Source organism: Eleutherodactylus coqui, chromosome 5 (genome assembly GCF_035609145.1).
Source record: "Eleutherodactylus coqui strain aEleCoq1 chromosome 5, aEleCoq1.hap1, whole genome shotgun sequence".
Taxonomy (NCBI): domain Eukaryota; kingdom Metazoa; phylum Chordata; class Amphibia; order Anura; family Eleutherodactylidae; genus Eleutherodactylus; species Eleutherodactylus coqui.
In genome coordinates, this window is record NC_089841.1 from 153905874 (window position 1) to 153927187 (window position 21314).

A 21314-nucleotide genomic window follows, 5' to 3' on the forward strand; every position below is an offset into this window, starting at 1 on the left:
AATGGGGTGTCCAGTTGTTAAACTAGTGATGGCCTAAATCGTCGGGGGTCCATCGTGTGGAACCTCTGCTGTTCAGCTGATTGTCAGGCCACTGTGTTCATTCCTTGAGCTGATTTTTGCAGTGGCCAGGCTTGGTATTACAAGCAAAGTTCCCACTAAAATGAATTTGAACTTTGCCTGTAATGTCAAGCTTGGCCACTGCAGTGGGAACAGAGCTGTCTGCTTCCTGCTGAAATCAGCTTGGTGCACAAGCTCACAGCTGATAAGCAGGGGTCTCTGGCAACAGACCCTCGCAAATCTACTATTGATGACCTATTCTAAGAAAAGTTTACAATTGCACAACCCCTGTAAGGTGAAAAATGAATAAATATTATGGTCAATATACAAAAACATGGCTCCTTCTTATTAGACTGCAGCTTCTAATCTAGACCAATCAAATCATAATATATCTGCCTTATAAGTGTGAGGAAGCAGCTATTTATATAGTAGGATACAAGGCAAGACATTATACGACGGCAGTGATACCAACCTGTAATGACAGAGCTGCTGATATGTAAATCTATATATATATTGTTTTTCTATAATTAGTATTTCATTAGAATCAATGAATATATTTTTGCACATATTAAAGGAGAACTTCAAGAAGAGCCAAGCCATTTTAGTGTGTCTTAAAAATGTTTAAATGCCTTATTCCTGCGCCATTATCTTCTGCCTTCCATGAAAGGAGCTCATGAAGACACATGGCAACACTTCAAGTGCTCCGGCAACTCTGTGTCATCATAGGACTTCTGTGCCGCATGGAAGATCAATGATAAACTGGAACAGGTCTAAGATATTGGGAGAAACATGCTTTTAACATACACCAAAAGGACTTTAATATGGATCTTCTGGCAGTCTCCATTACCACTGAAAAATGAAAATAATTTTAAAAAAACTAAAAAAAAAATGCAAAAAACTACCAGCCATGTTTGCGTTCTCATTCACAGAGAATCACATTGGTAAATTTTCCATTGACTATTTCCACCTGCAGCGCTGCTGTGCTTTCAGCCCCCACAACTTAAATGTCCACTAAACTCATAGTGCCAGGGAAAGGCTTACGAGGATTTATTTTTGAGAAGATTTTTGCAAATTGGTTAGGTTGCTGTGGGAGCGAGCCGGTAAGCGCACTATATTCGTGTACGGCTCACTGGAGCTAAAGGTAATCCACCCACTGTCCTCTAGGGGCCAACGTGGAGGTAAGGGGCTCATATCAAAGATTAAAATGTGGCCTGCATGTGCTGCTGCTTGACCCTACTGCACCCCTAATCACTGGGAAAGCAGGACTTGGACACTGTTTGCTCCCCCCTCCATGTCCTTTCCATGGTCCTCAGTTCATTACCAACACTTCTCATGCAGTAGCTGTAGAGAGGGGTCCCTGCCGAGCACCTCACCGCCCGTTATACCCATTATACAGGATGTCTAAGTTTTTTTTTTTTTTAATGACCACAGGATACAATAGATAACAATATAAATTAACTATTAGTGACCCTTTAGCTGTCTCTTTGGTCCAGAGTCACCTAGTGGTCCCCACCGCTTCGATCTCTGCTATTACAGAAATTGATGATGTCATGTTCATTATTCACGTCATCACTGCTGCCAATCATCGACCTCACCGAACAGTCATGTACAGATCTAGCAAAGTCTAGCTTGACACTTAAAGGTAATAGTCTGGGCTCTTTTCAACTGATGATCTCTGGATAGGTCATCAGTAGTTTATGAATGTGGGGGGGCACTCCGGATCCCCCTTCTATCAGCGGATTGTCCCTCAATAAGACTTTCAGGGCACGTGATGACTGAGAAGAGGGACTAACTGCACGTGAATGATGAATGTGACGTCATCGGTTTCTGTAACAGTGGGGATAAGATCAGTGTTGCTAGGCAGAGGGAAAGGTATGCAGTGAATAATGGTTAATCTATGGTTTTATACCCATTTTTCAAAAATCTGGAGGAACCTCACTAAAATAACGGATGCAGCCAACGTTTAGTCACGGCTCTACCTCTATGGCACGTATGTCCTTGGTCATGCCCCTTGTGTGCTATTTCCTGTACCTCTCCTTTTTAGTAGAAGTAGTTTGCTAATATTATTAATTGTGAGTTTTTCTAAGTTTAGTGGAACTTTAAGCACATTGTTCATCGGTGTAACTGCGCTGATACAGGCTGCCTATCCCGCTCCCCAAGTACCATTGGCTTGTGCTATTATTTGGCTTTGCCACATAAATTGTCTTTGTTGGCTTTCTTCTCATGTTTGCCTGCTGATCCCTTCTCTCTGTTTTCTCTTCTAATTCTCTACCTTCTTGATATAAATCTGTGGATATTCAAAGTAATCCGAGGCTGCTGTCACCTCTGCATCGGGGGGTCCGTCTTCCTGGTCCGTTACGGGAGCAGGAATTGAAAGTTCCTGGCCGAACGGATCCGTCTTAAGAGGGAACCGAACAGCACAGAACGGACCCCATTGACTATATTGGGGTCTGTTTGGTTTCCGCTCAGCTGGCCGGCATTTTACCGGATGCCAAAGTCCTGCATGCACGACTCTTTCTTCCGGTATTTTCGCCGGGTCAGCCACAGATGTGAAAGCAGCCTTAGATATGCATGTTGCCTATATGTCGATAGTAACAATTATTTTTCCCTTTAGTTACATAAAGAGGTAAAATACTGACATATATAAATCAGCAGACAGCACATCAATGCATTAGGACGTCTATATAATGTCTATGTACTATATCTTTCCTCTATCTGATAAGCTGCCTTTTTTTCTTTTTTTTCTAATAAAGACATTTTTTATTAGCGTCTTACGGTTTAACAAACAATATCCACAAGCCCCTCCCCCATCTCTCCATCCCCCATCCAACATTGTACTTTTTCTTCTTTTCTACGATCTAAACCTGGGTGAGTCTTATCATCAAGGGTGTCTCATATGCTAGAAAATATAGTATATCCAGAAATATATACAGCTAGGATAAAAGCACTGATTTTAGTGTATAGTCTCAATAATGTAATAGTGATGTCACATGACTGGAAGGATTTCCTATAAAGACATGGATTGTCAACCCCAGACAGTGGATAGTAGTCAGGATTGTACCAAGGTCGGCGTTGCACCCAGCATGGGTCTGAGACTAGAAAGCAGTCCTGGTCCACAAAACCCTATCAGCCCTCCTACAATATATCCCCACTCCCAAATCACTAAAAATTAGTGGCACACAATGCGTGGGCTGAAAAATTTTGGTTTACATTGTCATAACCTTCAGTGTTCCCTTTAAAGGGTTATCCTTTATATACAGTTGTCACCTATCCTGTGAATAGGTGATAAATGTCGGAGTGCCAGGGGTTCAAACACCGAGTCCCTCAGAGGTCACGAGGATAGCACAGCCCAAGTCCCCTGGGAGAATGAATTGGTAGTGCCTATGCCTGACCACTACCCCATCCACTTCAGGGAAAGCAGTGTGCACTGCCGCTCTGTTCTCCCGGGGAACTTAGGATGTGTCTTTCTCACCATCCCTAAGCGTCTCATCGAGGGACGGATTAAGCCTACCGCGGGCCCTAGGCTGTATGATGATTGTGGGCCTCTACCAAACTAAAGGCTTAAAATCATGTGACACTTACTGTGTAGATACAGTACCAGAAAATACCATACTACATAGATCCAAGTACCAGAACCAAGCTTACTACATAAATACAGGTACCGAAACCAAGCTTGTATTTGCCTATTTTAGAAAAAAAAATACATCTACTACTATATAGTAGGAATAAGCAGAATAAGTTGGCGCTATACAAATAAAGATTATTATTATATACAATAAAAGAAGACAACACGGATTCATCAGAAATGGCGTATAGTTGACATACAGACGTGTCCCTTTATTTTCTTGTTTACCTGTGTATATTTGAACATTTAGTGCAAATATATCCTATAGCAGGCTTTTTTCACGTTTGACTTTTCCTCCGCCCCGCTCTCCATCTCAGGTTTCTGAATTTTCATAGCCTTTAATGTGTGAGTAGAATCCTGCATAGCACTTTTCTATCTTTCTAAAAAGACAGACAGGGATGGAAACCTTGTGAGACTGAGGTCAGAGCGCCCTTAATGCTGTTGATTCCTTTCAGACCTTCGTCTCAATGCCATTTACAGTATAAAAATCGAAAACTCAAGATCGAGAAAAGGGGCAATAGGTGCAAAAAAACCCTTACAGGTTTAGATAAAAAGGACTAAACCTCTGATTATGTTTTTCATGCACACACCGGAATACACATTTAGGGTCCATTTACACGTAGTGAAAAAAATTGTGCATGGCGCTCACTAGAGGCGGCCAGATACCGGGAGAAAGCGCAGAGAGCTGGGAGGTGAGCGGAGAGCTGTAGCTGCTGATATCTGCTGAGGTTCTCTATCGGGTTCAAGTCAGGTGACTATGATACCCAAACAACAACTTCCTCACAGAAAGCCTTTGGTTGAATCCATCTTGCCCTCCACACAGTGCTGTTTTCCAGTACCAGAGGAAGCAGGGCATCACCTAGCCACCGTGCTTCATCGTAGGCAGGGTGATCTTTTCAGCATATGCTTCATTCTTCCTCCTGCAGGCATACCCCTGATCCGTAATCCCAAACACTTACAGTTTTGTTTCATCGCTCCACAGAACAAAATCCCCAAACATCTGTAGCCTATTTATATGGTTTTGAGGACATTTCAGCTGACTTTTCTTCTGCTTTTGGGTCAGTAGAGGTGTATGTCTTGGAGTTTGGGCATGAAGACCTTCAGTGTTTAGTACGTATCTTACTGTGCAAACGCAAACCTCAGTGCCCGTTGCTCCCAAATCTTGCTACTAGTCTTTTGCAGTCGAGGTTTTTGACCACCTGCCCCCTCAGGAATCTGGTGGTAACCAGTGATGGCTTCCTTCATGCCATATTCAGGAAGTGTATGCAGTGCTCCTTTAAAGCGACCCTCCGGTCCTGGACAAAGAATGGTGGCGAACCACCTCTGACTAGCTGACGTACACTGTGCATTAGTATGCATCAGTAGTCTAAGACCCTACATGCTGCTCTGATTGGCCACTGTTGTTCTCACTTGGGCAGCACTGGGCAATCAAAGCACAGTGTAGAGTCTTAGACTAATGAGACACTAGCCAGTGTTTCTCCAGGACCCGAGGGACGCTCTAGCTTAGAACTTGTGACCTGTGCTTCCATCTAGAAGTCTAGGAACATTTAGTGCCTTTGCTATCTGTTTGTATGCTTTTCCATGTTTGTACAAGGCAGTCATCGCTGTTGGGTGATTACACACCTGTCAGCTGTCCCGTGTAAAGGTACCTTCAGGGTGTATTCATTCTATTTACCTCAGTGGTTTTTCTCTTGGACCAAGATAGTTGCGGCGTGTCCTGTTTTGGGCTATTATTTCCTGTGGGAGCCTGTAAAATTAGCAATGTGATTTTCATGCGATTGCGATGCCATTTGTCTATTTTTAGTATTGGAAAAACGTGATTTTCATGCGCATGAAAAATACAAATGCAGCAAAGCAATGCGGTTTTCTCACAAAATGCATAACAATTGCAGGCTTGTAAAGGCCCATTTACACGGGGCGATGTTCGCTTAAACGATAGTTTGAGTGACAGTTTTGAGCGATCATTTTGCATAAACTATGAAGTAGCTACTCAGCTACTTAACCTGTTTAGGACCAGGCAGTGTAAATTCACGGTACCTGGTCCTGGGCTTAAAGCTTAGCCGTATGTAAAATTACGGCGGCGCTTTAAGCCTCCTTCCTCTGCAATCAATCAGAGGCAGGAACAGGTTATCAGCTGTTAGTGAGAGCTGATAACCCGGAGGAGAAGGCAGGAGGGGTATTTAACCCTTTCCGCCTGCTGCTTTCCTGAGTGCACAGTGCTCAATGAGCGCTGTGTACTAGAAAGTGAAAGTAAAGTGTGACTTTCACTTCGGGAGCCGGGGGGTGGGGGGTCATGTGACTGCTGGGATTCCCTGCTACAGCAGAGCTGCAGGGTCATACTAGACCCTGGCCAGGGGTTGCTTTTCCCTGTAACTGGGGCTCCATGACCAGTTACCATGAAAGAAACACCGCTGAGGCCTAATTGTGGCTGAGCAGTCACGTGCACAATGAACAGCCCGTCGCTAGGAACCCGGAAGAAGCGGTGGGCACCGGGGCTATAGCGCTGGGCGGGGGGCTGCCAGGATAGGTGAGTATTCAATATCTCTTTATTTTAAGCCATATAACTTTTTATTCCATGTACCAGAAAACCCCTTTTACTTTTCACTTAATGCATTAAATGCACAGTTGCAGCAAACTTTAACTTGACACTTTAACACAACAAAAAAAGTCATGTTATTGCATCTGTAATATTCAGTGACATGTGTCCCTATTCCTGGTGCTAAAGTAATGTAACCAGAACTCAGAAAATCTCACCTGCACAATGATCGTCTTATAGCTACCCCACCCCGATGTGTGTTTTACTTGTGCAGCTTCGTTAGGGGCTACATGAAAGGGTGCATATATTTAGGTGAACATAATGGGGCTGGCCAATTACATGGAGCACGGCCATGAACCCAGCCTCTTGGAAGTGTACTTGTTAGCCATTTACATATTTGTTTCTTATTATTACTTTTTTGCTTCTCTTGTTTCCTAATTTGCAAAATGTTTTTAATTAACCGGTTTCAACCCAGTTGAGGACTGGCCAGAAGTTGGGTGAGGCAGTCAGCTTGTGGCCTCTAGGTCCTCATAGTGTAGTAAATGATCACTTCTATGCCAGTTCCAGTACTTCCATGTTACATCATGCAGTTATGGAAATACTTCAATTCTGCACTGTATTCCGCTTGTTCCAGAACATCATTTCACCCTCGTTTGGCAGTAGCATATTCCAATAACATTTCTTTCTGTTCTGACAAATCGAGATATAATCAATCGAAATGTAAGATTGTTCTCCTTACGATGGAGTTCTCTTCACAGCAGAGACGATTTGTACATAGGGGTATGTAGGGTCTTAAGCTTTTGGGGTGGTCCACAAAAAATTCATGTAAATTAGTACTTCTACTGAGAAACAGGGGGCTGCATGCATATGTGCTATATCTATAACCTTGGGTATTAACCCTTTCCAGTCCACTGTCTTACTTCTTCCTACATTCTGATTGAAGCCTGTGCAGCCCTAATGTCGGAAGATGTCCAGCAGGGTATTCTTACTATATATTGCCAGACGCTTTGTTGTCGGGGCTTCTCCGGCATGTCACATACTGCAGTACTGGCTCTAGCCAGCAGCTGGTGCCATTGTATAATGGCAAAAAGAGAAAGCCCCCTAGGAATCCCTGAATCCAAAATTGGATTGCAAAGGGTTAATATGGGGTTGTCTCACAACTATGGATGCTATACTACCCTACACTCTTCTAAGAAGGCTTTCCACTTGACTTTAGGACATGGCAGGGAATTACCATCCTTTCAGCCATAAGAGCATGTATGATGGTTTGTTGGACAGTAAGACCCGGCTTCTAATCAGCATACTCAATGTGTTTGTTCGGGTCAACATTAGAGCTCGGTGCAGGTATCTAAAGGGTGCCTATCATAAGGCTTCATATATCGTGGTGACATGTATTGATTGGCTTTGCTTGGCTCTCTTTGCAGAATCAAGTGGGCAAAGTAAGAACTCTTAGGCCCTGTTCATATTGTGGATTTCGCTCATACTCCACTTATTTATGGCCCATTTTAGGCCCTAATGACTAACCAATTTTTTAGCTTGTTTTTTTCATTGTCTCCTTCCTAGAGCTTTAACCTTTACATTTTTCCATAGATATAGCTGTATGAGGGCTTGTGTTTTGTTGGACAAATTGTATATTTGAGTGGCATCATTCTGGGGTATGCATAATGTATTGGTTAACTTTTATATAGTTTTTGGCAGGGAAGTTGGGAAAAGAAATTCCACAATTGTTTTTTAGATTTCATTTTTATGGCATTCGGCATGCAGAATGAATAATGTGGATACAGCAGGAACCAGTGAGACCAAGTTTATACCGTTTTTTTATGTTTAATCTGTTTAAATGTTTCAACAAAAAACAGGAAGAAAAAATGTAAAGATATACAATGACACACATTTGAAGCAATACTGTAATGGTCGCTTAATAAAGCTATTGGACCATTTAGAAAGAGTCATTTAGAATCCAGTAGAGTCCCATCAGGAAAATAACTTCCTGTACATAACATCAGGTATATAAATGGCTCTGCAACCAAGATAATGGGACATATGTGAATAAGAAGACACCTCAGAGAAGCAATTCCTCATAATGCATATACAGTATTTGCTAAACAGTTAGTTATCTCGCTTGGACGTTGATGGTCCGTAGCGCCGATCTAGAATGACCACGACCAAGAGCATCGTTCCATTCGGCGTTGATGTCGGAGGAGGTACTGTTGCCTATCTGTTGCACCCACGAGTTCCGCGGACGACCAGGAGGCCTCCACCATCCGGCAGCATGTCGTCTCTTGATTTTCCTTGCAATTGCTGCGGTTAGAGAAACGTGGGCCGGAACAGCTTCTGACAAGTGTGCAACATGACCAAAAAGTGCAAGTCGTCTCCTTGTTATTGTGATTGACTCAAGACCGTGCAAGCTTGTATCTCGCTGTTTCTGATGAAGTCAAAGCAACGGAGACAGAGAATCTGGCGTTGCATCGCATGTGGAAGGACTCCAGACGCTCAGTGGTTTGTGACAGCAAGGTCCAGGTCTTTGAGCCGTACAATAATATTGGTATAACGCAGGTCTGGTAAAATCGAATCTTAGTCCTGAGTGTTATGTTCTGCCTCCGCCAGAGTTTATCCAGGGACCTCATCCCCGAGGCTGCTAAACAGTACCCAGTATTTATCACTGGAGGGTAAGAGGGCCCGGCTCAGACTCATGTATTTTGGGACATGTAATGCAAGCAGAGTCGCTGGAAAAATCTAGAATGCTTGGATAGATCAGTGGCAAAAGAAGACCGCCAAAGAACACGATGGCTGATACTGTCAGAGCTGATACTGGCATGGATATCAACCAACTGAAAGCAGCAGTGCAAAACCAAAAAACATGGAGGGAGCTCATCTTTAGGCTCGCAGAGAGTCGTGAACGACTTAAAGGGGTTGTCCCGCGGCAGCAAGTGGGTCTATACACTTCTGTATGGCCATATTAATGCACTTTGTAATGTACATTGTGCATTAATTATGAGCCATACAGAAGTTATAAAAAGTTTTTCACTTACCTGCTCTGTTGCTGGCGTCCTCGTTTCCATGGAGCCGACTAATTTTCGCCGTCTAATGGCCAAATTAGCCGCACTTGCGCAGTCCCGGTCTTCTTCTTTTTTCAATGGGGCTGCTCGTGCTGGATGCCGGCTCCGTGTAGCTCCGCCCCGTCACGCGCCGATTCCAGCCAATCAGGAGGCTGGAATTGGCAATGGACCGCACAGAAGCCCTGCGGTCCACCGAGTGAGAAGATCCCCGCGGCCATCTTCATCAGGTAAGTAAGAAGTCACCGGAGCGCGGGGATTCAGGTAAGCGCTCTCCGGTGTTCTTTTTTTAACCCCTGCATCGGGGTTGTCTCGCGGCGAACGGGGGGGGGGGGTTGAAAAAAAAAAAACCCGTTTCGGCGCGGGACAACCTCTTTAACGGCTAACAACAACAATCTAGTACAAGGCCAGGCTCACATGAGTGGGTCGGATTCTATGTGCGAATATCCGCAGCGGATGACCTGTGATTGATTGCACAAACTAATTGAGTGGGGTTTTCCGTGCATATAGACTACATATCAAGAAAGATCGCAAGCAAGGAATGACATCAGAAAGTATCTCAAACCCCTCGGAGAATACCCTTCTATCGCCCAGATGACATTCTCTTGTGCTGTTGTCTTGAGATGTTCTGAGAGCCTTCAGACCGGGATACCGCTCTCTAGGCTTGGCTGACTTATACTACGGTACTTATTTTGGAAGTAGTATAAACCATTAAAAAAAACACACTTATTCTTGTGGAAGAAGAGCCCAGAAGAACAAGCGGAGGGTGTTGCTCCCCAGACTCTACCCTGCATTGTCTGCCCACAAATTCCTGCTTTCTTTATTCCATTTTTATTTGATCTTCTAGGAACTTGTGAGCGAATCCACATCCATACACCATGTTAATTGCGTATGCACTGTGGATTGAACGCATCCATAGAGATCAATGGAGCTGCAGTAAAATAGAACGTGCTGCAATTTTTCTTTCACTCGCGGAATCCTCATTTCCTACCCGCAAGTGTGAGTGAACCGGCGAAATAACCGTGTCTTACCGTCTTTCGTTCGCGCGGACAGCGATTGCAGAATCTGCTATTCAAATCCACTGGTATGAGACCCCTCTCCTAACACTAGAGACGAACAGTCTCAGCATTTTAATAATAAAGACAGATAGGAGGTAGAAGTAAGATAGAGAGAATGCAGCAAACAGAAAGAAAAGAAGGGAGAAAGAGAGGGAAAGAAAGGAAGAAAAAAATGGAGGGAGGTGAAGATGGGGTGTGGAAGAGTATATAGGGGAACTAGTTGGGGAGGCGGACAAGCCCAGGACAACTTTATAACACCCATATAAGTTTAGAAAATGTTAGGAATTTTGAAAGGAGGTCCACATAGCCCATGAGCCCATGTTTGGATTAGGCCTTCTTCATGCACTATTTCTTCCGTATGCATTAAGTAATTCATGTCTTGGATAATCTCTAGCACCCTTGACGGCTGTGGGCTCAGAAAGTGACGAAGCATGCCCCATTTTATCTGGGCAAAGGAGCTTGGGATGATGGAAAGAAGTGCTAATTGAGGGAGCATAGCTATGTGTAACTTGTTCGTATATCTGGAGACTTGTGTCCCAGAAGTGCCAAAGATCCGGGCACTCCAACTAGCTGTGAAGCATGGTTCTAGACCCAGAGCCACAGCGCCAGCAGGATTCCGATACTGCTGGATAAATGCCATGAATGAGGTTTGGACATATCCACCACCTAATAAGCAGATTGTAATTTTTTTCCTGCGTGGCACAAGCCATTGGCAGTTTGTGTGTGAACACAAATGCTTGGTCCCAATCAGAGCCCGGCACGGCAGCAGACAACTCCCTTTCCCAAAATCCGCCAATTTTTTTTTCTGTTTTGCTATTTTTGTACACCAAAAACACTTAAAAATTTTTGCTTTAATGTTGCTGCATTCCAAGAGCCATAACATTTCTATTTTTCCATTGACGGAGCTCTATGGGGGCTTGTTTTTTGCGGAATGAACTCTAGTCTTCATCGATCCCAACATAAAGCATTTTGATCACTTTTTCTTCCACTTTTTCTAGAGAGGTCAGGTAGTGAGGGGCTGACTCACGAGCTTATAGTTAAATCCAGACTGTATGCAGCTGCTCAGCCTTGGGAAGTCAATCCATGCAGGTTCTGATGAGCCGTTCTTGTTCTGATCCTTCTAGACGCAGTTAGTTACGTGGTAGTGAGTGTTGTCACAGAGGATAGACTCTACACGCTTCAGGACTCCACGCTCCCATTGTGTCATCGGGTTTGATTGACAGTTTTATTCCGATGCCATTACTTCTGCTTGACATTTCCACTTCCCAGTTAAGCATACAACAGTTGATTGAAGCTCTTCAATGCTCTACCAGCGCTGAAATTTGGCAAACAGACTAGAAAGTTGGCATCCTATTCTATCCACTCTATAGCAAGGAATATGAATGAAACGGCAAAGCCATCTAAATACAAAGGGTGTTTACACTACTGTTATTTGCTTAGCCACACCAGAAAAGACACATAGGAAAAGACCGTCTGGTCCCTGTAGTCTTACCTCTTTATGTCTCTCTTAGTAGAAATATATGTTTATTAGAGATGAGCGAACGTACTCAGCCACGCCCCTTTTTCGCCCGAATACCGCGATTTTCCATACTCGGGCGAAAAAATTTGGGGGGCGCCGTGGGTGAGTGGGGGGTTGCAGTGGGGAGTGGGGGGGAGAGGGAGAGAGAGAGGGCTCCCCCCTGTTCCCCGCTGCTACCCCCCGCGCCGCCACGCCTCCCCCCGCCCCCCGGCGCCCCCCGAATCTTTTTACCCGAGTACTGAAGTACTCGAAAATTGCGGTGCTCGATCGAGTAGTTACTCGAAACGAGTACGTTCGCTCATTTCTAATTGTTTATCTCAGACAACACATAGATGGCACATTCAGCATCTGGGTTTTGCAAGTGGAAGATGTGAAAATGTTCAGTGGTTGTTGATTCAGAAATGATTGGGTTGTCTCCAGGTTCCATTACTGTTTCTTCAGCTGTAATAGGGGCACTCGGAAATTTTGCAGCAAATAATAAAAGATAACAAAAACATTTTCCATAAATAAACCTGAAGACGAATAGCTCTTATAGGGGTTGCCTAAACATCAATCTAGGGGTGGCCCAGTTGGGCAATGTGTCATCCCATATGTCATCAGATTTGCCGTCATATCTGTAGGCTGTGCAACAGTCCCTGTAAGCCGTATAATGAGGCTAAAAACATATAGCAAGAAAAGGGTAACATTTTTTAAATTAAAACCAGATGCTGATAAATATTCTTACGTTTCTAATCCGTTTTTTTTTCTGACTATAGATTATTATTTTTAGACATTTTCTTTCTTCTCTACATGTCTATGAGGGCTGCCATCATCCCTGAACTGTTGCTAGCGGCATTTTTGAGATATACTTTACAACAGCTACATAGGCACAATGGAGAGGAGGGGACCCATAGAAATGGAGAGACTAATCTGACAATATTTGTATGCCTGTTCTCGAATGGTCATGCCTTATCCCCAGTTTGGGGTCCATACCATTCTCTACAGAACTGGAAGTGTCAGACTATTATTAGTCTTATTTGTCAGTTTGAAAATGCAGGATTTCAAGATTTTTTGTTTTTAATGTAGTGATATCTAAAATATAACAAAAAAAATTACAAAAATTCTTAAAAAATAGGTTTAGCATTAAATATGATTGAAAAGCAGGTTATTTTCTCATGATACATTACCTTTCACTTTTTAAATGGCTTGTCAAGTTGTAAACTATTGAATGCCTATCCATAGGATCAGCCGGCGTCTGCTACCCAGGATCCCTAGCGATCAGCTGCTCATAGAGCTGGTGTGCTAGTGCACCAAACTGCGGGAGTGGCAGCGCCACAGCCACAGGCGCTGGAGGAGAGCGGCGAGCCTGACAGCGGCGCCCTGTTCAATCTCCCAAGTGGCATAGGGAAATGGCAGCAGGAGCGCTGAAACAGCAGGAGCACAGTTGGTGGCAAGCAGCGGGAGAGGCTCTGGCGGCAGAGACGGCTGCAAACTGCGGGAGCTGCACCGCAGACAGAGGGACAGCGGACCCTCTCAGTGACGGAGCGGAGCAACAGGGAGAAGAGCCACTGGGCCGCGGGTGAGCACTGCCAGGTGGGGTGGAGTCGGGGAGTACTAGCTCACCACTCACAGCAGCCAGGGGGACCAAGGGCGAGGCAAACGTCCGATGAGGGCTCGGTGAAACCTGCCAGGAGGAGAAATAATGGGCTTGCTAGCAGCTTCCAGGACCTCCTACTATTCAACCAATCGGGAGATAGGTGTGTGACAGGAGCGTTTCTCCATGGAAGCCCTGGTGGCGTTAAGATACAATAATAGCCATGCTATCTACTCTCGATACCTTGGGTAGCGGCACCCAAGGTTATGTTTAATCCATTTGTTACGGCAAAAATATATGGCCGTCTAGGGAAAGCGGAGTGTACCTTGTGAATGACGTCATATGACCCATGCTATGGCGATAGCCTGATGAGGGACAGCAGAGTGTACCCTGTGACTGAAGTCTAGGTGACCCGTGCAGTAGGGCTGCTCACACCTAGAGTTCAGTACGTCATATGACGGAGGAATTAAATGACAGAGCCCACACAGTTATGGATTCATCAAAGAATTCCCAACAAATCGATGTCGGGCTTCTTTATTTATAGCCCCCTTACATTGGGGTGTCGCAACATCATTGGTCAATTAATTATGCACTTTTATTGGTTAGTTTCCAATCCAATACCCTTCTTTGTGTCCATTGGTTACATCTTATTAATCCAAGAAATATCATAGTTCTTTGGACAGTTTTTCAATCCGACCTTTGATTGGTTAATTCTTAGACATTACATGGCATTCACTGGATACATTCTGATTCTTCATTTGCATACCTTCCAGAAACTTTCAAGTCAGCAGTGAATAACCTCTTGACGGAGTGCCGAGAGGCCCAAGTAGCTGGAAGTTCTTATCTTATCTCAGCATATGTGTCCCTGTACTTAGCTAAGAATATGGTCACAAGATCTGTGCAATACATTTCATGATGATTCTGTGGCGTAATATTTCAAATATCACTTGTGTACATATATCTACATACATATAGGCATACACACATACATGTACACACACATATATATATATATATATATATATATATATATACACCCATATACATCCAGTTCATGATTACTTTTATAACTTTGTTACATTATTCTCTGTTCTTAGTGTGAGGCGTCAGCCCCCCTCCCCCCCCCCCCCCCTTTAGTATCTTGATATCTCTGGTAGGGCCCCTTGAGCTGACATGTGGAAGCTCCTTGATATTCTTATCTCATCTAGACATATATCCCTCAGTATAGTTACACCACCTAGTTTGTGAAGTTGCTTTCCTGCTATATTTCAATGCTGTCTGTTGTTGCGCAGTTTTAATTCAAATAATAATTATTCATAACCAAATATTTTATACATAATCAAATATTTTCCATTACACATTTTTATTGGCAAACGTGTATATTAGACAAATAAAATGATGCATGAAAAACAGAACAGCATAGAGAATGCAGATGTATAACCATGAGAACAATGGTGTACATAAAATGCCTTAGACATTTCAGAACATAATCAAGTCATCCATTTAATAAATGGCACAGCTGAAGGGTCTTGTATATATTGTACATAAGCACCACCTGGATAACTACAGTAGCACATACAATGCATGTCTATACCTACATGGCAGAGAAATTGACAACCAGCTTCCTAACATAATGTAGCCTAGAAAACCTGTCAACTAGACCCTAAAAGGTATCTCTTAGCTTCGGCCTCATTTTTTTTTTTGCCTTCCTCTGGATCTACAAGGGGGTGGTAGAGACAGGCTGAACTTGATGGACATTGTCTTCTTTCAGCCTAACATACTATGTTACTATGTAAGAAGGAGGATAGAATTAAAAAGAAAGGTAGAAGGTGAGAGAAGAGAGAGAGGAAAAATAAAGGGTGGGGAGAATAGAAAAGGATGGGTGTGGAAGGTGAAGGGAATGTATTTTTAGGAACAAGCCAAATCCCCTAACGAAGACAAGAACTCGAGAAATGCATGAGAGCACTCATGTTCTTCTGTAACCAGCTCCTCATATTTGATTATACTGTGCAACTCCGATGCCCACTCCCATAGAGATGGAGTCCAATGCCTAGGAATCAGCATTCTAGCTGCCAAGAGGAAATATCTCCTTAACCTGAGATATGACCCTAGACAGTAATCGGATGGGTTTTTGGGATGTGTCGCCATGAGATTGTTTGGTAAACCTGCAATATTTACTCCCAGAAAGACTTACGGTAATATTTGGGACTCCCACCAAACATGGAGCAAGGTGCCCCTCTCTTCCCTACATCGGCAGCATAGATTGACTGCATTGGGAAGCATGCGGTGCCCATCCACCAGACGGTAGTAGCACCTGGAATTTTTTTATACGTTTCCTTGTAGCACTCAAGTTTAAAGGAAATCTAAAAACATAGAAACGTAGGAAATAGACAACAGAAAAAGACCCCATGGTCCATCCAGTCTTTTTATTTTTCTCTTAGGATAGTAAATAGCAAATTCGTGACAAGTATCTACTACTCTTTCAGTAGAAAAAAATATTTCCTGACGTTGCTTTTGATTATTCCCCCATCTAATCTAAGGTTGTGCCCCTGTTTTAGTATTTAGCTTCCTAATAGAAACACTTCCTTCCTCAACCTTATTTATACCTTCAATATATTTCAAGATTTAGATCATGACAAATTAAGTTCTTTAAATCTTTCCTGATAAGTTTTGTTCTTGAGACCTTCCACCATCTTTGTAGCTCGTTTTTGGACTTGTTATATTTCATCAATAGCTTTCTGTAGGTGAGGTCTCCAGAACTGAACAGAGGATTCCAGATGTGGTCTCACCAGATCTCTATACAGTGGGATCACAATCTCCCCCTTTCTACTGGTAATACCTTTTAACTATGCAGCCGAGCATGCAGTTTGCTCTTTTTGCTGCTTGACCACAATGTTGAGTCATTTTTAGGCCATCAGAAATCAGAACCCCTGAATCCTTCTCTTCTGAAGTCCTAGATAACACAGAACAGCTAATTCGATACACATTCCGAGAATTTCTTCTCCCTAAGTGCATTAAAAGCTTGTGGCTTACTGGAAAAAAGAAATTCCCCTTAATGTGAATTAAATACGTGTTCTGACTGAAAACATTTCCATAATGTTAGACCACTGGGACCACCACTAGAGATGAGCAAGCACCCAGATGCTTGGGTCCGCGTTAATTGAGTCGAGCTTTTCGTAAAATACGAGAGCTCTACTCGAGTAACGAACCCCATTGACTACAATAGGAGACTCGAGCATTTTTGTATGTGGAACGCCGGGTCCCGTGTTTTTTTTTTTGTTTTTTTCTTGGTTCGTGTTTTTCTCTCTCTCTCTCCTTCCTGCCAGACCAAAAATTTTCAAATGACGCGCGCTGCGTCGCGACAGGGAGGGGCCAAAACAGGCACATCACAGCAGGGAGGAGCCAAAAGCTGGGGCGGAGTCTAACGCAATTTGATGCTCGTTTGAGTAACGAGCACCATCGAGTACGCTAATACTCGAATGAGCATCAAGCTCGCCAGAGTATGTTCGCTCAACTCTAACCACCACCAATAACTAGTACAGGGGATGGATAAATGTTGTGGCTGATATAGCCATTTGAAAACTTGAAAATCGTTTGCTTTGTCGTACTTTGATATTGGGATTGGACTATTTGACATTCCAGGCCTAAAAGCCGGAGGCTGCACAAATCTTCAGATGAAATCACTGAAGCAGTCGGAGATCAGAACAGGAAATATCCTCGGAACGCTCTGTAGTGCAGTCTCATGCTTTGGAAATGTAACTTCATATCACCGCTTAGAAGTAAGATATTAAAGGATTTTTTAGACTTTTGTACGGATGTCCTTTCCTTAGAACAGGATCAATATTTACATATGACTTCGGGTACGTTCAGATGGAGAGGAAATGCTGCAGTTTCCACAGTGGAAAATTCTACAGCAAATTCCGCAGCATTTCCGCATCCAAAACCGAGTCAGAATCCACACCGTTGGTATCTGCTGCTGCACATACAGCGCTCACCTCCCAATCAGCGTACCCCTTCACCTGGTACCCAGCAGCCTCTAATTTGCGCAGCATTGCTGGTCAAACGATGCCACTTCCCATCACCTGACCAGTGGCGAGGGTGACTGGTGAAAGTCTGAGCCAATAGCACAAAAAATTGGGATGTGAGGGGAGTGCTGTATTTGTCTAAATCAGCTGCAGATATGCAGCTGATTCTGAGTCAAAATCCGCATAGTGATAAGTCGCTTGTGCTGCTGTTTCAGCTTGCCAAAAAAAAATAGTGACTGTTGATCAAGAGTCGTCTGGTGTAGTCACAGTCATTCGTATTTGAGTTAATTTGCTCATAGATTCCGTCTATATACAATATTTCAGCAAACATCTAACAAAACAATTAGTGTTCTTTGTAAAAGCAAATGAACGTCTGTCATTCACACGCCTCAAGCACTTTTCTAAATCACCATCTGATCAATAGTTGGTCCGTGTAAAGGTTCCTTTAGAGGCAGGATCCCACTCCTAATAAAACATAACTGTAATTGGCAAACTAAGTGTATGTGTGTGTGTGTATATATATATATAACAGCCAAATGGCTCAGGACGGTACCGAACAGCGCCAAATGGATTCCATTGACTATAATGGGGTCTGTTCAGTTTCCACTCAGCATGCAGCGCTTTTTCTTCCCGTATTTTGAGCCGGATCTGTGGGGGATCGTTCAAAGGCCGCCTGCAGACGAGCTGGTCAGATCCGGCGGCGAGGATTCTCACCGCGGGACCCGACCCGAGCGCCTGCAGGGACGAGCGCATACTCACCCGCGCCCGGCGGCCTCGGCTCTTTCATGTGCCGGCTGCTGAGCAGCCGGCGCATGCGCAGTCCGGAGCCGGCAGCCGGGTGAGTGACGTTTTTGTGAGCCCCGCACAGAAATAGGACATGCCGCGGTTTGTTTGCTGCGCGAGATTTCGCGTGGCCAAACCGCAGCCGTCTGCATAGGAGTGCGTTTGTTAACGCAGGCGGCCAAAGGGAGGTTCCAACACAGTTGTGAAACTGGCCTAACTTCTTGTAAACATGTAACTGTTTTTCTTTATAAATAACACTTATGTTACTTAGCCTGCAATACCAGCCAGGGCCACTGCGCAATGTACAGAGCTGTCAGCTTCTGCAAAAAGACAGTTCTGTCGGTACACACACGGTGACTGGCTTTAAAAAATAGCTAATAGCCAGGGGGTTATGAGCTGATCTGCTATTGTTAACCTATCCTGAAAGTAGGTCATCAGTAGCAAGAAGTAGAAGAACCTTGTTACTAGAATCCTTTCAGTTCAAATTGATCACATTTACTACCAGTGTTTACCAGTATATAGCAGCACTGGTGGCCAAAAGGGTTTTCATGCTCTTGGATAACACAGCTTCTGCAGACTATTACGACAGCATGTTCCCCCAACAAGTTTCATTAACTCTTTGGCACTGTGGCCCCTTAATCAGCTGTCTGTGGGGTGCCAGGAGTGAGACCTCCCCAATCTGAGATCCTCAAGATAGCCTATCAGTAATAGTCTCTAAAAAGCTGTTTAGTGAACATTTTTCACCTTTTCTGCACTAAAGCCCCCTGTCCACGGCCGCTGCGGAATATCACCAAATTTCACATTCACATGTGAATTCTTGCTACATGAGAAGTGCTTTGAGGTACCTTCTGATGAATGTAGAATCAGAGAATGGGTGTTTACTGTAGTTTGATACATAGTCTAGCTCAGTTTCCCAACTCCAGTCCTCAGGGACCGCCAACAGGTCATGTTTTCACGATTTCCTCAGTGTTGCACAGGTGATGTAATTATTGTCGGTGCCTCAGACATTGCCACAGGTGTTCTTACCATAGGATATCCTGAAAACATGACCTGCTGGTGGTCCCTGAGGACTGGAGTTGGGGAACACTGGTCTAGATCATATCACTATATATTCCTATTTGAGCTCCAGTAATGAAGAATTATGGGTAATGGAGGTTCACTATATTGATTCATTGCTCAGTGCTTTCTTAACCATGAAGTGAAGCTAAAACTGAATGTGTGTATAAAGTAATTCACAAAGGATCCATAGTTTACCAAATATTGTCAGAATATGGAGCTGATATGACATTTTCTTATAGTAGTGTTCTACCTAACATTTATTGTATATGTTGTGTTTTATCACAAATAGCAATCTTTGACAGGCAGCGGAGCAGTCGGAGCAGCAAATGCAATAGATATCGAGGCCTTTAAGAGACAGCAAGCACTTACACAAGCAGGTATGTCTACAGCAAGGTGTAGTGAGACCACCAGATGGTACCACTAACTGAAATCTGCTGTCAAATGAATGTTTATATCCAGGGGTGTAACTATAGGGGATGCAGAGGATGCGGTTGCACTCGGGCCCAGAAGCCTTAGGGGGCCCATAAGGCCTCTCCTCTCCATATAGGAAGCCCAGTACTATGAATAAAGCATTATAGTTGGGGGCCTAATTGCAGTTTTTGAAGCTTCAAGTTACACCTCTGCTGATATCTGTAAAATCAGCAGTGAAGACTTGACTTTGCCTGTTCTGCACACTTACAGCCTGTTGTAACAATGCATTGAGTTAGACCAAATAAAATGACTACCGCTTATTACAAGAGAAGTTTTTTTTATCACTGCAGACCCCAGCAAGAGACCCCGCCTTGACGTAACACGCCATGGAATGGTGTACCAACATCCAGGGGTGGCATCTGGGGTACCCCTACAGCAGCTTATGCCCACTGCACAAGGTATGACCGGTCTTTGTGGGAGTAGTTTGATTATAGACCTATGGCTTTATGTCTGATTTCTTGTTCGCTGCATTACACCTGGATGCTATATTGGTCCTGCATTTCCTTGCAGAGATGTGATAATTGTTTTCTTGTGTTTTTCTGTCCAGGGGGAATGCCTCCTACTCCTCAGACAGTACAACTGACAGGGCAGAAGCAGAACCAGCAACAATACGATCCTTCCAAGGGACCCCCAGTACAGAATGCCGCCAGCCTGCACACCCCTCCTCCTCAGTTGCCCGGTAGGGTGCAGACTCCCAATATTCCCATATCTTCCCTACCGGCTGCCCTGCACCTGGCACAACAGCAGCAGCAAATCACAGAAGGTCAGATTCAGCCTCAAATTCAAGTGCAAGTTAAAACCCCGACCTCGGGGGTACCGATCCAGGCATCTACGCAGAACCAGCTGCCATCGCAGCTCTCACAGCCCCTGCAGCCTGCCTTTCATGCTCAAATCCCAATTGCCGTATCACAGGCACAAGGCGCAGTGCAGCAACAGGTAGGACTGCTTTTATTTCCAGGAAATTCTACAGTACAACCGGGTTCCTGTCTGTTTTCACACATGCAGATATATACCCATGTGTACATAAGCATATGTGTAGGTTTTAATACTTACTACAGAAAACAGTTGAAATTGGACTTAATATAGCCCGTCCTTTGCTTGTCATTTAGGCCGCTTCCACACAGTTGAGAAAATCACGCAGCTAGACGCACAAATCTTGCATGAATATGAACCCCATTCAAAACAATACACATGAGCGATTTTTTTTCTGCATCACGGTGTGGAATAAAATTGCGGCATGTCCTATCTTTGGGTTTTCCCTCGGAACACCTCACCCAGCAAAGCATCACACGGCGTGCAATGTTTCCCATTGAAAATAAGGACCGCTACTTCCCTGAAGTATCCACGGGGACATTGCACGTTGGCGAGTGTGATTTTGGGACAAGTTTCACGGCCCGATATCGCACTCGCCCCTGTGAAATTGGCCTTATGTGTCTTCAGATTTTCTTGCATAAATATCAGTGGGTGACAGGATCGTTCTCAGCTAGGCTGCAGTCTGTGTTGGCATCATCGCTGTCTCTCATTCCCATTGATTTATGATCAGATATTTATGTTC

General features: G+C 44.0%; 1 protein-coding gene across 1 annotated transcript in view; it reads left to right on the top strand.

Annotated features, from left to right (window-relative positions):
- The window catches only part of LOC136627920 (E1A-binding protein p400-like), a 111123-nt gene that overhangs the window by 8877 nt on the left and 80932 nt on the right, over nt 1-21314 (top strand). The window contains exons 4-6 of the mRNA XM_066603433.1: nt 19578-19665; nt 20050-20157; nt 20307-20695. Of these exons, the coding sequence (XP_066459530.1) occupies nt 19578-19665; nt 20050-20157; nt 20307-20695 (585 nt within the window). The remainder of the gene's footprint in view (nt 1-19577; nt 19666-20049; nt 20158-20306; nt 20696-21314) is intronic.